Genomic DNA, 19,507 nt, shown 5'->3' on the forward strand with positions numbered 1-19,507 from the left:
TGTCTTGTTTAACTTTATAGCCCCAGTCCCTAGTTCAATGACTGGCATATGATAAGCGTTCAAACAATATTTGTTGAATAAAAGGAGAGAAGGAAGGAAGAAAAGGAAGATGAGAAGGAAGGAGGGAAGGAGAGGAAGAGAGAGAGGATTAAGGAGGGAAAGAAGGAGGGAAACTGGATAGAACCTATAGAATTTGAAGGCTGAACAGGAGTTGGACACCCTCCAAGAATGGGGAAGAACATCCCAGTGGGAAAACAGAAGAATAAGAGGCCAGGAGAGACAATAAGGCTTGGAAAATATATCACAATAAAACTCCCTGTCACCTTTGCTCTATCTCCAAGGTAACTTGGTTTCTCCTACCACCGGCCCTGTGAAGGGGCCAGGGCCACAGGAGAGGTGTGTCCTCCAGGACAATTAAGGTACCAGCCACACAGTAATTTCCTCAGGCTCTCCGGGCAGTAGGGCATACACTGATTTATTCAGCCTGATACTCAGGGGTAGTTCCCACACCTGCAAAGCTGATAGAATTGACCTCGGACCTTGGCGGCTCTAGCAGGGTCATTGGGGGCCCTACCTCGTGTGGCCGCCTCCCTCTTGGACACCTCTGACCTCTTCCATTTCAAGGTAACAGGATTCACGTCGGGAGAGTTCCCAGAGAACACCCAGCCCCGTGTGCTGCAGGCCCAAAAGGAACAAGATGCCTTTCTCAGGTAAGATACTCTACCTGCCAAACACTCAGCCAGGGCTCCAGAATCCAAATGTTCAGGGTTCTGGAATCTATTCTCACTGTGAGGGAAACTCAACCTAGTAATGTGAAAGTCCTAGGCCCTGGGAATCCCCTCTGTCCTAAGCCAACCAGGACAGTTGGTCACCTGTCAGATGGATTCCTCATTTAATATACTGGGCTGGTTGGGGAGGAAGAAATTTCCCTCTGTCCCTCTTGAATTCATGTGGCTGGACTTAAAATTAATTGAAAACAAGAAACAAATTTAAATTCATGCCCATGGAAGACCCATAGAATGAGACCGAAGAAGTAGCCAAAGTAGGCAGACTTTATACTGTTTTCTCTTTGGCTACACTGGGTCTTCGTTGCTGTACCCAGGCTTTTTCTACCTGTGGTCGCTAAGCCATGTCCACCTCTTTGCAACCCCGTGGACTGAAACCCACCAGGTTCCTCTGTCCATGGGAATTCCCAGGCAAGAATTCTGGAGTGGACTGCCACTTGCTTCTGTAGGAGGATCTTCCCCACCCAAGGATCAAACCTGGGTCTCCTGCTTGGCAGGCAGATTCTTTACTGCTGAGCCACCTAGGAAGCCCCTCTAATTGCAGCGGCAGGGGCTACTTTTCCTTGCTTTGTGCAGCCTTCTCCTTGCAGTAGCTTCTCTTGTTGGGGAGCACAGGCTCTAGGTGCACGTGCTTCGGGAGTTGCAGCACACAGGCTCACGCCATATATGGCTCATGAGCTCGAGAGTGTGGGCTCAGTAGCTGTGGTACACAGGCTTATTTGCCCCACAGCATGTGGAATCTTCCTGGACCAGGGATCAAAACCATGTCCCCTGCACTGGCAGGCAGATTCTTAATCACTGGACCACCACTGGAAGGACTGGTGCTGAAGCTGAAGCTTCAATACTTTGGGCACCTGATGCGAAGAACAGACTCATTGGAAAAGACCGTGATGCTTGGAAATACTGAGAACAAAAGGAGAAGCGGGTGACAAAGGATGAGATGGTTGGATGGCATCACTGACTCAGTGGACATGTGTGTGTGTGTGTGTGTGTGTGCGCGCGTGTTAGTAGCTTAGTCATGTCTGACTCTTTGCAACCCCATGGACTATAGCCTGCCAGGCTCCTCTGTCCATGAAATTCTCCAGGTAAGAATACTGGAGTGGGTTGCCATTTCCTTCTCCAGGGGATCTTCTTGAACCCACGTCTCCTGCACTGCAGGCAGATTCTTTACCATCCGAGTTTGACCAAACTCCAAGAGATACTGGAGGACTGGGAAGCCTGGCATGCTGCAGTTCACGGGGTTACAAAGAGATGGACACAATTTAGCAACTGAACAACAACAACAACAACCAGGGAAGTCCATATTTCATACTTTTTAGACAAACTTTTTTGTGAGGAATTGACAGGACAAAGAAACTTAGGTTCTGGGTGCCTAATTCACGAAGAATCAAAACAGAGTTTTGGCTTGGAGTAGTAAGCTAAAGAAGTAGTGAAGGTTTGTTTACCTAGACTTCTCAGTTCCAATTCCCTATCTTTGGTGATAAGGTGTCCTTGTATCTGCAGATATAGGGAGTGTAAGTTTCACAAGAAGAGATTATTTCCGGCTTTCAGGAAGACAGAAGGTTCAGAGTGCCTCTTCTCCAACTGGCCATAACTTTGATTCCAAATAAATAATATGCCATCGAGGCATATTTTTGGGGTAGCCTACCCAACAGGCTTCTTGTTCCATTGTTCACAGACCTCATGTGGGCCTGCTCCAGAGAAACTGCTGCCTCCCAGAATGTGCAGAGTGGCTCCTTCTGGATCAGGGAAGGGACAGCATGGGCCGGTTGGGTCACTGGGAACAGAAAAGGGGTTCCCGAGGAAACTCAACTATTGGAAACTTGGATCTAGGACTCTCATTTTTTATCTGGTGTCTCTATGTGTTTCTGTGTAAACAATGAGGATGAAACAGTACTTGGTATCAGGGCAAACCTTCAACATTTACAATGTTTGAAGATAGGGAAGAACTTTCAGGAAGGCTGCCTGAAACATTCTTTGTGAGTAAGCAGAATGTGAGTTATTAAAATATAACTAACAAAGAGGAATATATAACTTTGTTGGTCAGTATAAAACAGTTGTAATAATTACAGTAATTTATATCTAATGACCATGTAGCATAGTGATTATGAGGCATTACTGTGTCATGTAAATCATACACAAAGATCTTTGTGATTAGGGTACTAAATTCTGCTCAGTCATGTGTGCACTTGTGGCCAGCTTAAAACCATTAAAAGTAATTTAGGTTGGCTTAGTCTGGTTTTTTTGCTTCAGGGAATACAGAGAGTGAAATAGTAGGTGAACTTGTTTCATTTGATTCAGCAAGGACCAATATAAAGATACTTAAAAAAAAATAAACGCCATCTTTATTTGCAAAAGAATTCTGGGAAAAAGTCAAAGCACTTTGTAGATTTTAATCTAATCAATCCTCACAATAACCCCAGAAGGGAGTTCTTACACAACAGCTTTCTTTGTTTAAAGCCACCAGTTGTCAGAGGCCACAAAAGAGTCCCTTCGTCTGCCATTGCTTCTTTGTCCCAGTTTAATTCATAATGTTGTAACATTCTTTGAAATGAGTCTAGTATAAATACAAACTACTAGCATATTAACAATCTCTAGTCATTATGAGATATATTGACCTCCCTGGTAAGAATTTCTTACAAATGACTTTACACACTAGCTTGAAGACATAGAAATATTTGTTAGAAAGGAATTTAAAGTCATGGATGAACTCTCTATAACAAAAATATTTTCATCTATTAATTCCATGTATTTACAGTGTTTCTGCTCTGAGCACAATGTCAGCTGCTAAGGGCACACAGAGCCTAGGAGAGAAACAAAGTAATTGTAACAGCGAAACATATGTGGTGGTGATCAAGAGGTCTAAGTGACTCAAAACATGTTTAATAAACCAAAAATGGAGTGTAGCAGTCCTAAGAAGGATATCAGATGACCAGCATTCGCCTGTACCCTTGGTTTGCAATTTGATTTAGATGGCGTGGTCTTTAATAGTTCTCACTAGCAAAGTAGGTTAAGTGGATGTTTTACATTCAAAATCTCACTGGATTCTTACAGTGTCGCTATGAAACAGGTAGGACAAATTTTATTTTCCACTATTAACACATGAGTTTATTAACTCATGTTAATTAACTCATGAGTATTAACACTATTAACAATGAGTTCAGCAATAGTACACTACTAGAGATCACAGTAAATAGATGGCAAAATTAGAAGCTAAAACCAGGTTTTCCAAATTCCACCCTCATCTTCAAGTTTCCCCAGCCCAGCCACAACCTCCAAACTCCAGGACTGATGCACTTAGTTCTTTTTATATATATACTTTTTTTAAAGTTGATATGTTGTATTTTTATTTTTATTCAGTTCAAGAAATTTTTTTTTTTTTTTTTTTGGCAGAGCAGCATGCAGGATCTTAGTTCCCCAACCAGGGATCAAACCTGAACCTGCTCGCAGTGGAAGGGCAGAGTGGTGAGTCTCAACTACTGGACTAGAGGGAAATCCCATGCTTAGTTCTTAAATTACTGTCCCAGCTGGGACCTCCTATTCCCTTTCATTTCAGCCAGACATGATTAGAGAAACCCATAGGAATATTTAATTAAAAATTTTTTTAAAAAGACAGAAACAAAGATATGAAAACTACGAACTTGTTTGAAAGTAGGTTTGGCTCACAGGTTGGTGAAATGGTAGATGGTCTCTAGAGCCAGAGATCTCCTTTATCTCTTCCCTGGCCAAGAAGACAACTGCCTGTCCTCAGGTAATCTATTTCTGGTATTTCTTCTCCCCTGGAGGAGAGGTTAAACTGAATCTCCAGCCACTGTGTTACTGAGTAATCCATGGAAAGACGAAAGCATTAGCTTCACCAGAGTTGTGTATCACATCACTAACTCCTGTTCATACCCATCCAACAGCTTTCATCCCCTCCTAAAAAAGGTAAGGGAACATATTCCAAAAACATCCTATAGGAACTTCCTACAGCCACATACTCCAACAGACAAAAGAGTTCTCAGGATGGGGAATATGCAGCATTTGAACCTGTCAACTAAGTAGATGAAGCACCTTTTCTACATTTCAATTAAAAAGAAAAAAAACTTTTTCCCCCTTCCATTCCCAAACAGGATTTCACAGGACAATGCAGAGGTCTCAAATTGTTGGCAAATCTTTAATGTATGAAACAGAGATCTCTCCTAATATATCCCAAGAAGTCTAGATATTTTTCTGCAGATTATTCCATTTTTATGCAGAAAGAAACCAAGAGGGATAGTGTAGAGTGATAGTTAAGAGCTTGAGCTCTGAAACCAAACTGATCTGAAATTGAGTTCCTGCTCTGTTTGCAGCACGACTCTGGCCAAGTTACCTAATCTCCCTGAGATTCTATGTCTCCATCTACTTAAAAAATAGTAATCACTGGCATTGATAGAGTACTTACTGTGCTAGGAACTAGGTATGTTAAGTTTTACATGCTCTATATACATTATTCCTTATTAAGGCCCTGTGAAGCAGGTATGATTATCACTCCCACTTCATAGATAAGAAAATTGAAGCACAAAGAGGTTAAACAGTTCGCCAGAGATTATATGACTCTAAGTGGTGAAACCAGGATGCAAACACAAGCAGTCTGATTCCCACATCCATGCTTTGTATCACTAGTGATTGTATCCTAATGATGCTGTAAGGATTAAATGAACTCAGGTAAATCAAATCCCTTGCCTAGTGCCTGGCACATAAACAAGCCTTAAGTAAATGTTAGCTGTAGTATTATTTTTAGCACTGTCATTTGTTCCAAGAGATATCTGGGCCAGAAAACAGGTTTTGACATAGGATATTTTGCATCTATTCCAGTTAACTGCCCTGAGATATGTGTCCTGAAATCGAATTGACTGGTCTCTGCTATTACCTAAACCATCTGTATGTTATAGGTTACCTGGTTGAGAGATAGGCTAAATGGTTGACAACTTTTTTCATTTGCCCAGGCAAAGTATTAAGAAGTATTAAGTCTCATATAAAAGAATGGCATACTGATCAAGAGCTAGAATACTTGCAGGAAGCACTCCACTCATAAATGGGTTATGTTTCAAAAGCTGATTATCTATTGTTATAAATTCTGAATATGTAGATATAAGGTTGAAAATGGTAGTTACCTTTCAAGACTAGTCACAGAAATCTATTTATTTAGCCCCCTTTAAAGTTCAGTGATAGAAATCATGCCACTAACTCAAAGCAGGCCTAGGAACAAGAGTCCATGTGATAAAAGAATAAGAAAGGTATCTTTTCTGGAACAGAGGAAAGTTGATATTGACTATATTAGTCATCTATTGCTGTGTAACAACTTATCCCAAAACTTACCATATTTTAGCTCTTCCCAACAGTTTACTGTAAACATCAAAAACAAACAAAACACATGCTTTGCCTCATCTTGTTTTTAAAAACGTCTATCTCCATTCCTTAATGGAATCTCATTTGCAAAATTTTTAGTAAAGAGTGATCACATTCCTGAAATACTTTATTCATTTGTTATTTCTCATTAGTAGGATTTCAGGCAATATAACAAACTAAAAGTACTAACAACAAATAAACTACTCCCAATCTGGATGGATTAATGTTAGAATTAAGGAAGCAACCTTCAGGAAAATTTCTTCCTTCTGTTGATAATGACCGAGGTCCCCTGGTTATTAAATACTCTGGGTCTAGGGAACTAGGGAATCGCTAATCCAGTTTTCCTAACCTGACTCCCATGACTGCAGTTCTGTAGGAATATCGTGGCCATTCAAAGGTGAGTTGCAACTGAGACATGCAAGATTCTAAAGTATCATCTGGATCTTCAGAGGAAAATGATGTTTATATGACTTTTTATTGTATTTTCTATAACTTAAAATGTGGTAATTTACATAGATTGTTGTTAAAATATATTTATAAACACTGGATTAATGGGAGTTTGCACTAGTCTTCTAACACTGCTGTTGTTTTAATCTTATTTGAGTCTGAAACCCATCTGAGAATACGATGAAGGCTAACAGACTTACTCAAGAAAATACATATATCCACAAAATTTTGCATGTAGTTTTAAGGCCTCCAAATCCCCTAAGACTCACCTGGAGAATCGCCAGAGAAGCAGAAGGTGGGGCTTATTGTCATTTCATTTTGTCATTAAAATTAGATCTAAATTAGAAGCTACTACTAAAAACTTAATTCTTTTTAAACCTTGCTGTTAAACAGAATCAACAGCCAGTACAGATACTTTTACAGTAAGTTTGCTACTTACAAACAAATTCCATTCTGCGAGCACGTTTGCAAGCAATTTGTTCCAACAAAGTTAGCCTAGGTACCCAACTAACACAATGGGCTCTATAGTTCAGTTCAGTTCAGTTTATTTCAGTTCAGTTGCTCAGCCGTGTCCGACTCTTTGCGACCCCATGAACCACAGCACGCCAGGCCTCCCTGTCCATCACCAACTCCCAGAGTTCACTCAGACTCACGTCCATCGAGTCAGTAATGCCATCCAGCCATCTCATCCTCTGTCGTCCCCTTCTCTTCCTGCCCCCAATCCCTCCCAGCATCAGAGTCTTTTCCAATGAGTCAACTCTTTGCATGAGGTGGCCAAAGTACTGGAGTTTCAGCTTTAGCATCATTCCTTCCAAAGAAATGCCAGGGCTGATCTCCTTCAGAATGGACTCCTTGGATCTCCTTGCAGTCCAAGGGACTCTCAAGAGTCTTCTCCAACACCACAGTTCAAAAGCATCAATTCTTCGGTGCTCAGCCTTCTTCACAGTCCAACTCTCACATCCATACATGACCACAGGAAAAACCATAGCCTTGACTAGATGAACCTTTGTTGGCAAAGTAATGTCTCTGCTTTTGAATATGCTATCTAGGTTGATCATAACTTTCCTTCCAAGGAGTGAGCGTCTTTTAATTTCGTGGCTGCAGTCACCATCTGCAGTGATTTTGGAGCCTACAAAAATAAAGTTTGACACTGTTTCCACTGTTTCCCCATCTATTTCCCATGAAGTGGTGGGACCGGATGCCATGATCTTTGTTTTCTGAATGTTGAGCTTTAAGCCAACCTTTTCACTCTCCACTTTCACTTTCATCAAGAGGCTTTTTAGTTCCTCTTCACTTTCTGCCATAAGGGTGGTGTCATCTGCATATCTGAGGTTATTGATATTTCTCCCGGCAATCTTGATTCCAGCTTGTGTTTCTTCCAGTCCAGTGTTTCTTATGATGTACTCTGCATATAAATTAAATAAGCAGGGTGACAATATACAGCCTTGACGTACTCCTTTTCCTATTTGGAACCAGTCTGTTGTTCCATGTCCAGTTCTAACTGTTGCTTCCTGACCTGCATACAGATTTCTCAAGAGGCAGGTCAGGTGGTCTGGTATTCCCATCTCTTTCAGAATTTTCCACAGTTGACTGTGATCCACACAGTCAAAGGCTTTGGCATAGTCAATAAAGCAGAAACAGATGTTTTTCTGGAACTCTTTTGCTTTTTCCATGATCCAGTGGATGTTGGCAATTTGATCTCTGGTTCCTCTGCCTTTTCTAAAACCAGTTTGAACATCTGGAAGTTCACCGTTCACATATTGCTGAAGCCTGGCTTGGAGAATTTTGAGCATTACTTTACTAGCATGTGAGATGAGTGCAATTGTGCGGTAGTTTGAGCATTCTTTGGCATTGCCTTTCTTTGGGATTGGAATGAAAACTGACCTTTGCCAGTCCTGTGGCCACTGCTGAGTTTTCCAAATTTGCTGGCATATTGAGTGCAGCACTTTCACAGCATCATCTTTCAGGATTTGAAATAGCTCAACTGGAATTCCATCACCTCCACTAGCTTTGTTTGTAGTGATGCTTTCTAAGGCCCACTTGACTTCACATTCCAGGATGTCTGGCTCTAGGTCAGTGATCACACCATCGTGATTATCTGGGTTGAAGATCTTTTTTGTACAGTTCTTCTGTGTATTCTTGCCACCTCTTCTTAATATCTTCTGCTTCTGCTATAGTACTGTACTGTAATAGGTTTATAATACTTCATAATACTTTTTACACAAATAATGCATAAAAACAAACACAAAAATAAACATTTTTAATCTTATAGTACTTTGAAAAGTACAATGGTACAGTACAACAGCTGGCATACAGGGGTTGGCACTGAGTGAACAGGCAAGAAGAGTTACTGACTGGAGGGAGAGGAGGTGGGAGCTGATGGTGCTGAAGGATTGTCAGCAACAGGAGATGGAGGGCAAACTGTAATTTCACTCACACCTGACACTAACGGCACAGGTTCCGATTCCTTGCTGGATTCAAGTCTATCTACATTCTTGAAAAAAAAAAAAAATGATCCAGTGATGTCTGGGTAGTACTATATACCAGCTACATCACTGCTGCTTTTAAACCTGCTTCCGGACATCCTGAGCTTAAAATAAAGATCCTGTAGCACTATATTCTATATAGTATTATACAGTAAAGTACAGAAAAGCACAACCACTTGTAGAGCATGCACATATATGATAATGTATGCCAGACACGTGAACTAATCTATGTGATTAGACGGTGGGAAAGCATGGAAAGCATGTTCGCATCTTTGAAAGTTCACATCTTTGACCGGTCATAACCTGAAGGTTGGTATGTAGGGGACTTACCGTACTATATATAGTTCCTGTGCTTGGGTTTAGTCCATACTGTAAATACCTTGGGTGCAAAAGGAACCTGATAGGGAGCACACAGATAACACATATTTGCTGAAAAACAACAGTAAATACAAAGCAGGACACTGAACTGCTTATGACCACAAGCCTTGCCCTCTCCGAGCTGATCTGACTGTGCAGCAAATTTTGCCAACCTGCCAGAGAGGCAGCAACTCTAATGGCAGAAAAGCTGCTCAATTTAGCAAGAAAGGGTTACATTCTCCTGTCGCCAAGCATCTGAAACCCAGATCTCAATCAAAGATTCTCTAGGCCGTCCTTCAGCGGAGCGAACTCCAGGCAGCAACGCCCAACCTCGGGTGGGCGGGACCGTAGAAATCTACCCACTTAACCCGAGGACTCCAGCTCTCTCCGACCCGGCCTCCCAGCCTCGGGAAGTGTAGAGCCGGTTGAGGGGCGGGGGACGCGGCGCGCGCCCCTGCCCCGCCCCGCCCCTCGTGTGCGCCTCTGCCGGGCGCGCCAGGCCTGCGTGTCCTCGCGCCCACCCCTCCCTGGCGCGGCTCGTCCGCGGCCGCTCCAGCGCACGCGCGCGGCTTCGCGCAGGGCGGGGAGAGGCGGCGGCCGTGGGCGCCCGGCCCCGAACCTGTCAGACTCGGGAAGCCGGCCTGGAGCGGCGGGCGCTGCAGGCTCGAGGACCGCCCCGCTCCTTCGCGGCCCCGGGCCGAGATGCGCGAGCCGGCCCCGCGGAGCCGGCCGGGGGCGGGGAGATGAGCGGCGGCCCGACAGCGGCACCCCAGGTAGAGCGCTGCCCTCTTTCGGAGCCCCGGCGCCCCCCGCCGCCCCGGGCTTCGGAACTTGTGGGCTCTGTCGGGCCGCCTTTAATTTATAATGTGTTTCGTTTCCCACAGAATGAGAAGGGACGCGCCGCAGTGCCACTGGGAACTGGCTTTCGAGTGAAGTAGGAGTCTCCGGCCGTCCGCCTGCACCCAGCCGCTCGGCGCCGCGGCCGCTCAGCCAGTGCTATGGCCGGATCCGGCGCGTGGAAGCGCCTCAAATCAATGCTGAGGAAGGATGATGCGCCGCTGTTCTTAAATGACACCAGCGCCTTTGACTTCTCGGACGAGGTGGGCGACGAGGGGCTTTCTCGGTTTAACAAACTTCGAGTTGTGGTGGCCGACGATGGTTCCGAAGCCCCGGAAAGGCCTGCTAACGGGGCGCACTCGGCCCTCCAGGCCGACGATGACTCCTTGCTGGACCAGGACTTACCTTTGACCAACAGTCAGCTGAGTTTGAAGGCGGACCCCTGTGACAACTGCAGCAAGCAGAGAGAGTTGTTGAAGCAGAGAAAGGTGAAAACCAGATTGACCATTGCTGCCGTTCTTTACTTGCTTTTCATGATTGGAGAGCTTGTAGGTGAGTTGTGTTGCCAACTCACTTTCCACTTACCTTGCCTACTGCTTTGGGGTTTAAACTTGCTTTTTAGGAAGCTTGTTATTTATCGAGATACTGATCTGGTGATGTGCGGAGGCCTCACAAACTGCAGATCAGCCTAGGTACAACATAAACTTCCAAAGATAACTTTGACATTTCTTCTAGTTCTCTGAACACCATGTCATCTACTGTAAAGTTAAGGATATTATCTTCATTATATATCATGTAACTTCCCGTTTCAGAAAAAAAAATCTGATAAAACACTAGGTTAATTTTTGCAGCGTTTAAAATAGCAAATGATTCTAAAATTACTTAGAAAAATAACATTTTACAGTGTGAAGGGACCTTACTGAACACCTGCTCCACCTTTTTTAAGAGATCTGAGGGCACAGAGGTTAAATAGATTATGAGGACACTTAAGTAAGTGAAGATCTGCCATCCCATTGTCTTGATTTTTTTTCCCTCTGCCATTGAATTTAGTGGTTGTTTACTATTTCCTTTTGTATTTATATCCAGGAAATTTGCATACCTAAATACTACTAACTAACCTCAAAGTTTTTCATTTTAAGGAGGATCTGAAAGCCAGACGTCTTCCCCAGGTTTTATGATTTTGGTTTTTTCACTTTTTAATTATTCAAGTAATGCAGTTTTACTATAAAATACATTCTCCATTTAGAGATTAATTTCAGAGTCACATTAGTATAACTGCTAACTTCTCTAAGTGATAATTGATAAAGTTACATTAAAGAAAGGAGATTATTCTCCTGTGTTCTCCTTTTTTATATTTTGCCACACCCTGGGGCTTCTGGGATCCTAGTTCCTGGACCAGGGACTGAACTTCTGAGGTAGTCCGAACCACTGGACTGCCAGGGAATTCCCTCCTGTGTTCTCTTAATGAAGAACCATGATGAGAACAGAGAAAGCCATCTGGATTTAAGATGCTGGCTGGAGGTTATGTGCAGAAAAATTATGTACATTTCCTAAGTCGTTTCATACCACTCCTCCCCAGTGCTCACTTCAGCCGTGCTAACCTTCTTTCTCCCTTTGACTCAGAAAGCTCTTTTCCTGCCCATAACACCTTCAAACTGACTGGCCCCTCTACATCAGTGGCTTTCAAACTTTTTTGATCTCACTGTAGTAAGATACACGCTTAACATAGTAACCTATGTAGGCATGCATGCATACATATGTAAGTATGTTCAGACACATACACATATGTATAAATATATGTATAACTAAAACAAAAGTTGCACATCATGTGATGTGTTCTACTGTTTGTTCAATTATGGTCCAGCCCATAATTGATTTCACGGTCTAGGAATGGGTCACAGCCCGCAATTTGAAAAACACAGCTTTATATGGACTGTCTTTTCCCAAAACATTCTTGGATGGCTTCTTGTCATTATGTCTCATCTCAAAAGATATCTCTTAAAAACCTTTCTGACTGCCTATAGGTCTTTTCTCCCCTGTTCCTTCCCCCACTTTAAAAGCCCTCAGACTATCTTGCTTGTATATTCACTTGTTTAGTATCAGTGTCCACTGAAATATAAGCTCAGTTACCAGCACACAGCACAATGACTAGCAAAGAGTATACATTCAATACATTTTTGTTGAATTAATAATTACTGTTTGAGAATTATAAATGTTTACACTGTAAAGAAAGGAGTAGAAGCTGAGATCAGATAAGGTATGCTCTCAGCAGACTGAGTCAATGATGCCCAAATTCACATGAACAGGGAGTCATTCAGTTAATATTGAATATTTGAAGTTAAATCACATTTAATCACAATTTCCCCCTTAAAATTAGAGTTTACACCTATAAAAATTACTAGGATATAATTGCCCTGACATTTTTTAAGTCTCTTACTTGGTAAATGATGTTTTGTGAAAGGTACAATAAGCATTTCTTTTCAAATACTAACTTGATTTTCCAAGTATGAAAATCTTGTCAAACACTGTAGAGATGCTAGTACTTAGAATAGACGTTAACAATATTATTCAGAATGTTACATAGAATTAAATGGTAAACAGTAGAGCATTTATTGCAATGTGTCAAAAGCACTTAGAAATAAAACGTCTTCTATATGAACCGTGAACTTCCTGATGTTCAAGCTGGTTTTAGAAAAGGCAGAGGAACCAGAGATCAAATTGCCAACATCCACTGGATCATGGAAAAAGCAAGAGAGTTCCAGAAAAACATCTATTTCTGCTTTATTGACTATGCCAAAGCCTTTGACTGTGTGGATCACAGTCAACTGTGGAAAATTCTGAAAGAGATGGGAATACCAGACCACCTGACCTGCCTCTTGAGAAATCTGTATGCAGGTCAGGAAGCAACAGTTAGAACTGGACATGGAACAACAGACTGGTTCCAGATAGGAAAAGAAGTATGTCAAGGCTGTATATTGTCACCCTGCTTATTTAACTTATATGCAGAGTACATCATGAGAAACGCTGGACTGGAAGAAACACAAGCTGGAATCAAGATTGCCGGGAGAAATATCAATAACCTCAGATATGCAGATGACACCACCCTTAAGGCAGAAAGTGAAGAGGAACTAAAAAGCCTCTTGATGAAAGTGAAAGTGGAGAGTGAAAAAGTTGGCTTAAAGCTCAACTTTCAGAAAACAAAGATCATGGCATCCGGTCCCATCACTTCATGGGAAATAGATGGGGAAACAGTGGAAACAGTGTCAGACTTTATTTTTTGGGCTCCAAAATCACTGCAGATGGTGACTGCAGCCATGAAATTAAAAGACGCTTACTCCTTGGAAAGAAAGTTATGACCAACCTAGATAGTATATTCAAAAGCAGAGACATTACTTTGCCAACAAAGGTTCGTCTAGTCAAGGCTATGGTTTTTCCTGTGGTCATGTATGGATGTGAGAGTTGGACTGTGAAGAAGGCTGAGCACCAAAGAATTGATGCTTTTGAACTGTGGTGTTGGAGAAGACTCTTGAGAGTCCCTTGGACTGCAAGGAGATCCAACCAGTCCATTCTGAAGGAGATCAGCCCTGGCATTTCTTTGGAAGGAATGATGCTAAAGCTGAAACTCCAGTACTTTGGCCACCTCATGCAAAGAGTTGACTCATTGGAAAAGACTCTGATGCTGGGAGGGATTGGGGGCAGGAGGAGAAGGGGACGACAGAGGATGAGATGGCTGGATGGCATCACTGACTCAATGGACGTGAATCTGGGTGAACTCTGGGAGTTGGTGATGGACAAGGAGGCCTGGCGTGCTGCAGTTCATGGGGTTGCAAAGAGACACGACTGAGCAACTGAACTGAAGTGAACTGATATAGAAAGTATGGAGTAATTTTTAAAATGAAATAATTTAAAAATCTGAAAGAGGAGACTTGATTTTGAATCTTGGGTTTGCTCTGAGATGTTCTTTCCATTCAGAAATGGAAAGGTCAGTTCTTTCCATTCAGCAAGTATTTCTTGGTATACTTACTGTGTACCAGGCAGTGTGCTGTGGTGTTCCAGATACACAATGGAGAACAAAACTATTATGGTCCCTACTATCTAAAATACTTAATCTAATGTTTGGAGGACATTATGTCCTTACGTCCTTTCTTTCCGTTCAGAAAGGTCAGTTCTTTCCATTCAGCAGTATTTCTTGGTATACTTACTGTATACCAGGCAGTGTGCTGTGGTGTTCCAGATACACAATGGAGAACAAAACTATTTGATCCCTACTATCTAAAACACTTAGTCTAATGTTTGGAGGCCATTATGTCCTCCTGTAATGGAGGACACAGATGTTAAACATGCAAGTAAATTTAAAATGCAAGTGGTTTTAAGTACTGTGAAGAAAAAGAACAAGATACTATAGGACGTAGTAATCAATAGGACATGGTTTATATATGAACCAGATACAGTTAAACCAAAAAAAGAATATTAGGAGTTATTTAAGAAAAGGGAATGGAAGAGGACTTTTTTCCAAGCAAAGAGAACAGCAAATTCACAAGTCCTAAAACCATCAGTTCTTTAAGAGGACCTAAAAAGAAGACCAGTTGGCCAGAATATAGTAAGCAGGAAAGAGGTAGGGGGCCCAGATCAAGTAGGTCCTGACAGACCATTTTAAATGAGTCTGTTCTTTAATTCTAAGTACAATGGGGACCCAGTGATGGCTTTTGAGTAGAGACTGACATGATGGGATTTACTTTTTAAAAAGATAACTCTGCCTCATATGGAGAGTGGATTGGCTGGTACAAGAGCAGAAGCAAATATATTTCACAGAAGTCCCAATAGGAAGTGATTATGACTTGAAATAGAGTGGATGGAGAAAAATACACTGATTGAGAAACATTCTAGAGGTAGCTTTGGCAAAATGGCTAATGAGTTGAATGTGAGAATTGATGGGAGAGCAATATCAGGAATGATTCTGAAATTTCGTACCTAACCTGCTTAGTGTATGTAAATGTGTATCATTTATGAAGCAGGGAAGGGAGAAAATACAGAACAGGATTTAAGCATGGGCTCAAGGGTTGTTTTAGACATGTTAAGTATTACATGTATGTGAAATAGGCATGTAAAAATGTCTAGTGACCTATTATGTGTAAGTCTGTCATTCAGAAGGGAGGTCAAGGTAGATGCCATAGGAATAGAAAAAATTATCTCAAGAGCCCAAGTCTTGAGTAACTACCACTTTAGAAGTTGGGCAGAAGGCAAACAAGTATCCCAGAACTGAAGAAAAGAGTATTTCAAATTGGAAATAAATAAGTTAAAGCTGCTGAGAGGCCCAATAAGATGAGAACTAAAATATCCTTTGGATTTAGTAACAGTTACTGACTGCTCTAACAGCTGCATGGGAATGAAAAAGATATATGTATACACACACACAGACACACACACATATACATATATCCACATACATATATGGAATATATATATATTATCTCCACACTGCTGCTGCTGCTGCTAAGTCGCTTTAGTCGTGTCCGACTCTGTGCGATCCCATAGACGGCAGCCCACCAGGCTCCCCTGTCCCTGGGATTCTCCAGGCAAGAATACTAGAGTGAGTTGCCATTTCCTTCTCCAATGCATGAAGGTGAAAAGTGAAAGTGAAGTAGCTCAGTCCTGTCTGACTCTGAGTGACCCCATGGACTGCAGCCTACTGGGCTCCTCCATCCATGGGATTTTCCAGGCAGGAGTACTGGAGTGGGGTGCCATCGCCTTCTCTGTATCTCCACACAGATGGGGAAAACTGGAAAGGAGACAATAGCAACACAAACTAGAAAGGAATCATGTAAAAGGTGTAACTGTATTAATAGGCCCAAGAAAGCCAATTCCTAAACAAGCAGTGGGGAAAACCAAGACCCAATCCAGTTTATGCTAGTGCATCAGAAACACCTAGATAACTTGTTAAAACACAAATTGCTGGACCAGAGTTCCTAATTAAGTAGTTCCGGGGTAGAATTTTCTAACAAGTTCCCAGGAGATGCTGATGCTGCTGATCCTGAGTACTACAATTGAGAACTGCACTAGAGAATACTAAGCAGGACTAGAATTGGTTGTATCAGGTACCCCTCTAAGTGGGTAAAGAGGAAGGCTAAAATAAGGAAAGTTTATGAAAACTTGTTTAAGAGCCAGTCAGATATAATAGTGTAATAATGGAATAAGTATCCATAGATATAAAATGAGATCATGAATCTATGAAACAAGAAGAGGCTATTCTTAAAAAGAAATTCAGAGTAGAAAAATATATTTTGAATAATAAAAACATTAAAATATTTTTTAACTCCAAACAAATTAGCAGATGAATTAAGATAGTCTCTTACAGAATAGAGCAGAGAGATAGAAGATCATGGGAGAAGAAAGGCAAGAAAGCTAGTATATGAGTTCAAGTTCCAAATAATAGGGGTTTGGGGAATAGAGAAAGCATAAGAAAGAAATTATCAGCAACATAGTTTAAGAAATTTTCCCAGAACCGACGGGTATATAATTACAGACAGAGTCAATAAAAGCCCAAATTGGATGAAAATAATACCACACCAAGGTACGTCATTGTAAAATTTCAGAAGACTTATTTATTGCTTCAGGCAACTGGTGTGTTAACAACTGTCTCTTATTGTTTTCGACAAACATTCACTGTGGTTTGCACCAGGGCCAAGTTCCAAGTCAAGTCAAATAAAAAGAACCTTGCAAGTATAGTCTCTGAGGGAATCACCAGACAGGTCAATCCTGGCAGTGGGGCTTTTAATGACCTCTAACTCCATCCAGGATGTCCCTGGTAGCTCAGATGGTAAAGAATCTGCCTGCAATGCGGGAGATCCGGGTTCAATCCCCAGGAGAAGAAAATAGCAACCCACTCCAGTATTCTTTCCTGGAGAATCCCATGGACAGAGGAGCCTGGCTGGCTACAGTTCATGGAGTCACAAAGGATCAGACACAACTGAGCGACTAACACTTTCACTTTCAACTCCATCCTATTCCTTACAGTGGCTGCCAGGCTGAGGTTTTCACTGTGGTTACTGCTTGTTAGTTTCCAAGGCTACCATGGAATTGAAGAGGGAGAGATTGGGTATAAAGCAAGTTAAAATGTCACAGAGCTACTGAGCTTCTTATCAAGGTTGAAACTTTTTCCTTGAATAAATGCTACCTGTATCAGCCTTTGTTTAATTAATGTGCATAGTTTTCAGAAAGCTGGTTTGGACCATTTTTGCCCATGTTCTGTGCCTTGTATGGAGGAGATGATTTTCAGAGGTCCTTACCCTGCTTTCTTTGCTGGTGATCGCCACATGTGGCTCTTTAGGCTGACTAAAATAAATTCAATCCCTTAGTTGCTCTAGCCATATTTCAAATGCTCAAAAGCCACATGTGACTAGCAGCTACTCCACTGGCCAGCGCTGATAAAATATTTCCATCATCTCAGTTTTACTGGACAGTGTGGCTTTAGGTATTATCCTCATTTTACAGATGAGTAAATTGAAGCTCAAAAATGAGTAAGTAACTTGCTCAAAGTCTCTGAAATTTCAAAGTCCTGGAAGCCTGGCATGTTGCAGTCCATGGGGTTGCAAAGAGTTGGACACGACTCAGCAACTGAACTAAACTGTTGCTATTAACCACCAAGCTGTATTTTCTCTCAGTGATTTCCAGCTTTTTCATGTCAGGGAAAACATTAAAAAATGGTATTTGTATAGACAACACTGGGATAAATGGATGTGTCTACAAGATCATCAGCCCCACTTCTGCTGCTCTTGGCTCTTCACACCCATCGTAGGAACAGGGGAATCAACAGCTCAGCACATTTAAGTGTCACAACATCCTGATCATGAAATTCTGCAGTACACTATAACAGTAGTTCTCATAGTGTGGTTCCAAAACCAGAAGCATCAGTGATGACCTGGGAACATGTTAGAAATGTAAATTCTCAGGCCTCATCCAGATCTACTGAATTAGAAATTCTGGGAGTAGGGTCAAGAAGTCCATAGTTTAACAAACCTTCCAGGTGATTGTGATATACATACAAGCTTGAATACTCTGTATAATAAAAATTTATTCTCTGAATGGTGATAGGAAAATTGGTTGACCATAATGGAACAAAATAAAAATAATAAATAGTGTACATATTTATGTGTGTATATATATATATAATACACACACATATATAATATAAATTTATATATACAGACACAGATACACACACCCAAATATATGAAATATATACATTATTATTCTTTACTGGAAAACCAGTACAAAAAAATTGTATTCTAAATGCCATCTTTTATCCCTCTATTAGGAGACACTGCTATTTATATCTAAGAGAATCAGTTATTTTTTATCTTTTGTTTTGAACTATTGACTATCTTACAAATTTCTTTAGTTTATGTTCAAGCCCTCCCAAATTAGTGAATACCTTTTGTTCAGCTTTATTGTAATATTTAGATATGGTGGTTATTAAGTTCACTAACAGTACTTAGCAGTAAAGAATATGACCCAGGTTTGATCCCTGGGTCATGAAGATCGCCTGAAGCAGGGCATGGGAACCCACCCTAGGACTCTTGCCAAGAGAATCCCATGGACAGAGAAGCCTGGCAGGCTGCAGTCAGTAGGGTCGCACAGAGTTGGAATCAACTGAAGCAACTAAGCGGCAGCAGCAGAATTAGTAGGTTGAGTAGAAGCTGAAGTGCTAAAACATAAAACTTCTCTTGTGTTAGCCACCCTTTAGTGCCTCTTAACTTTTTTAAGGTCATTGATTCCTCAGAGAATCTGTTTCTAGAAATGGACAGTCTCACCAGAAAAAAAAATATATGCATAGTTAATGTTTTACATAAAATTTCAGGATACTTTGACTTAATTGCAATAGGATAATTATTTAGTTAACTTTAGTTGTAAGTTCATGTTTTGTGGAATATTGTATATTTGGGGTTTGATTGCTTATGTTTGTTATTTTAATTAACTTATTCCTTCTTTCTTGTCACCCTTACTCTAAGGTGGATACATTGCAAATAGCCTAGCAATCATGACAGATGCACTTCATATGTTAACTGACCTAAGTGCCATCATATTGACCCTGCTTGCTTTGTGGCTGTCTTCAAAATCACCAACCAAAAGGTTCACTTTTGGATTTCATCGCTTGGGTAAGTAATTGGGCATTTCTTTATTTATAAAATTTATCGTAAAATCACAATGAACTGTATAACCTTTGAT

At 41.3% G+C, this 19,507-nt stretch overlaps 1 protein-coding gene across 2 annotated transcripts in view; it reads left to right on the top strand.

Moving 5' to 3' along the window:
• Positions 1–441: 441 nt before the first annotated feature.
• Positions 442–19,507, top strand: part of SLC30A4 (solute carrier family 30 member 4) — a 40,303-nt gene continuing 21,237 nt past the window's right edge. The window contains exons 1-3 of one of the 2 annotated variants that reach the window (XM_061428878.1): positions 442–710; positions 10,330–10,834; positions 19,291–19,437. In XM_061428878.1, the coding sequence (XP_061284862.1) occupies positions 10,444–10,834; positions 19,291–19,437 (538 nt within the window). In that variant the 5' untranslated portion in view covers positions 442–710; positions 10,330–10,443. Of the gene's footprint in view, positions 711–10,074; positions 10,219–10,329; positions 10,835–19,290; positions 19,438–19,507 lie in introns of those variants that run through there. The other variant, XM_061428877.1, reaches the window with a different exon arrangement.

This window comes from Bos javanicus, chromosome 10, assembly GCF_032452875.1.
Source record: "Bos javanicus breed banteng chromosome 10, ARS-OSU_banteng_1.0, whole genome shotgun sequence".
NCBI classification, from domain to species: domain Eukaryota; kingdom Metazoa; phylum Chordata; class Mammalia; order Artiodactyla; family Bovidae; genus Bos; species Bos javanicus.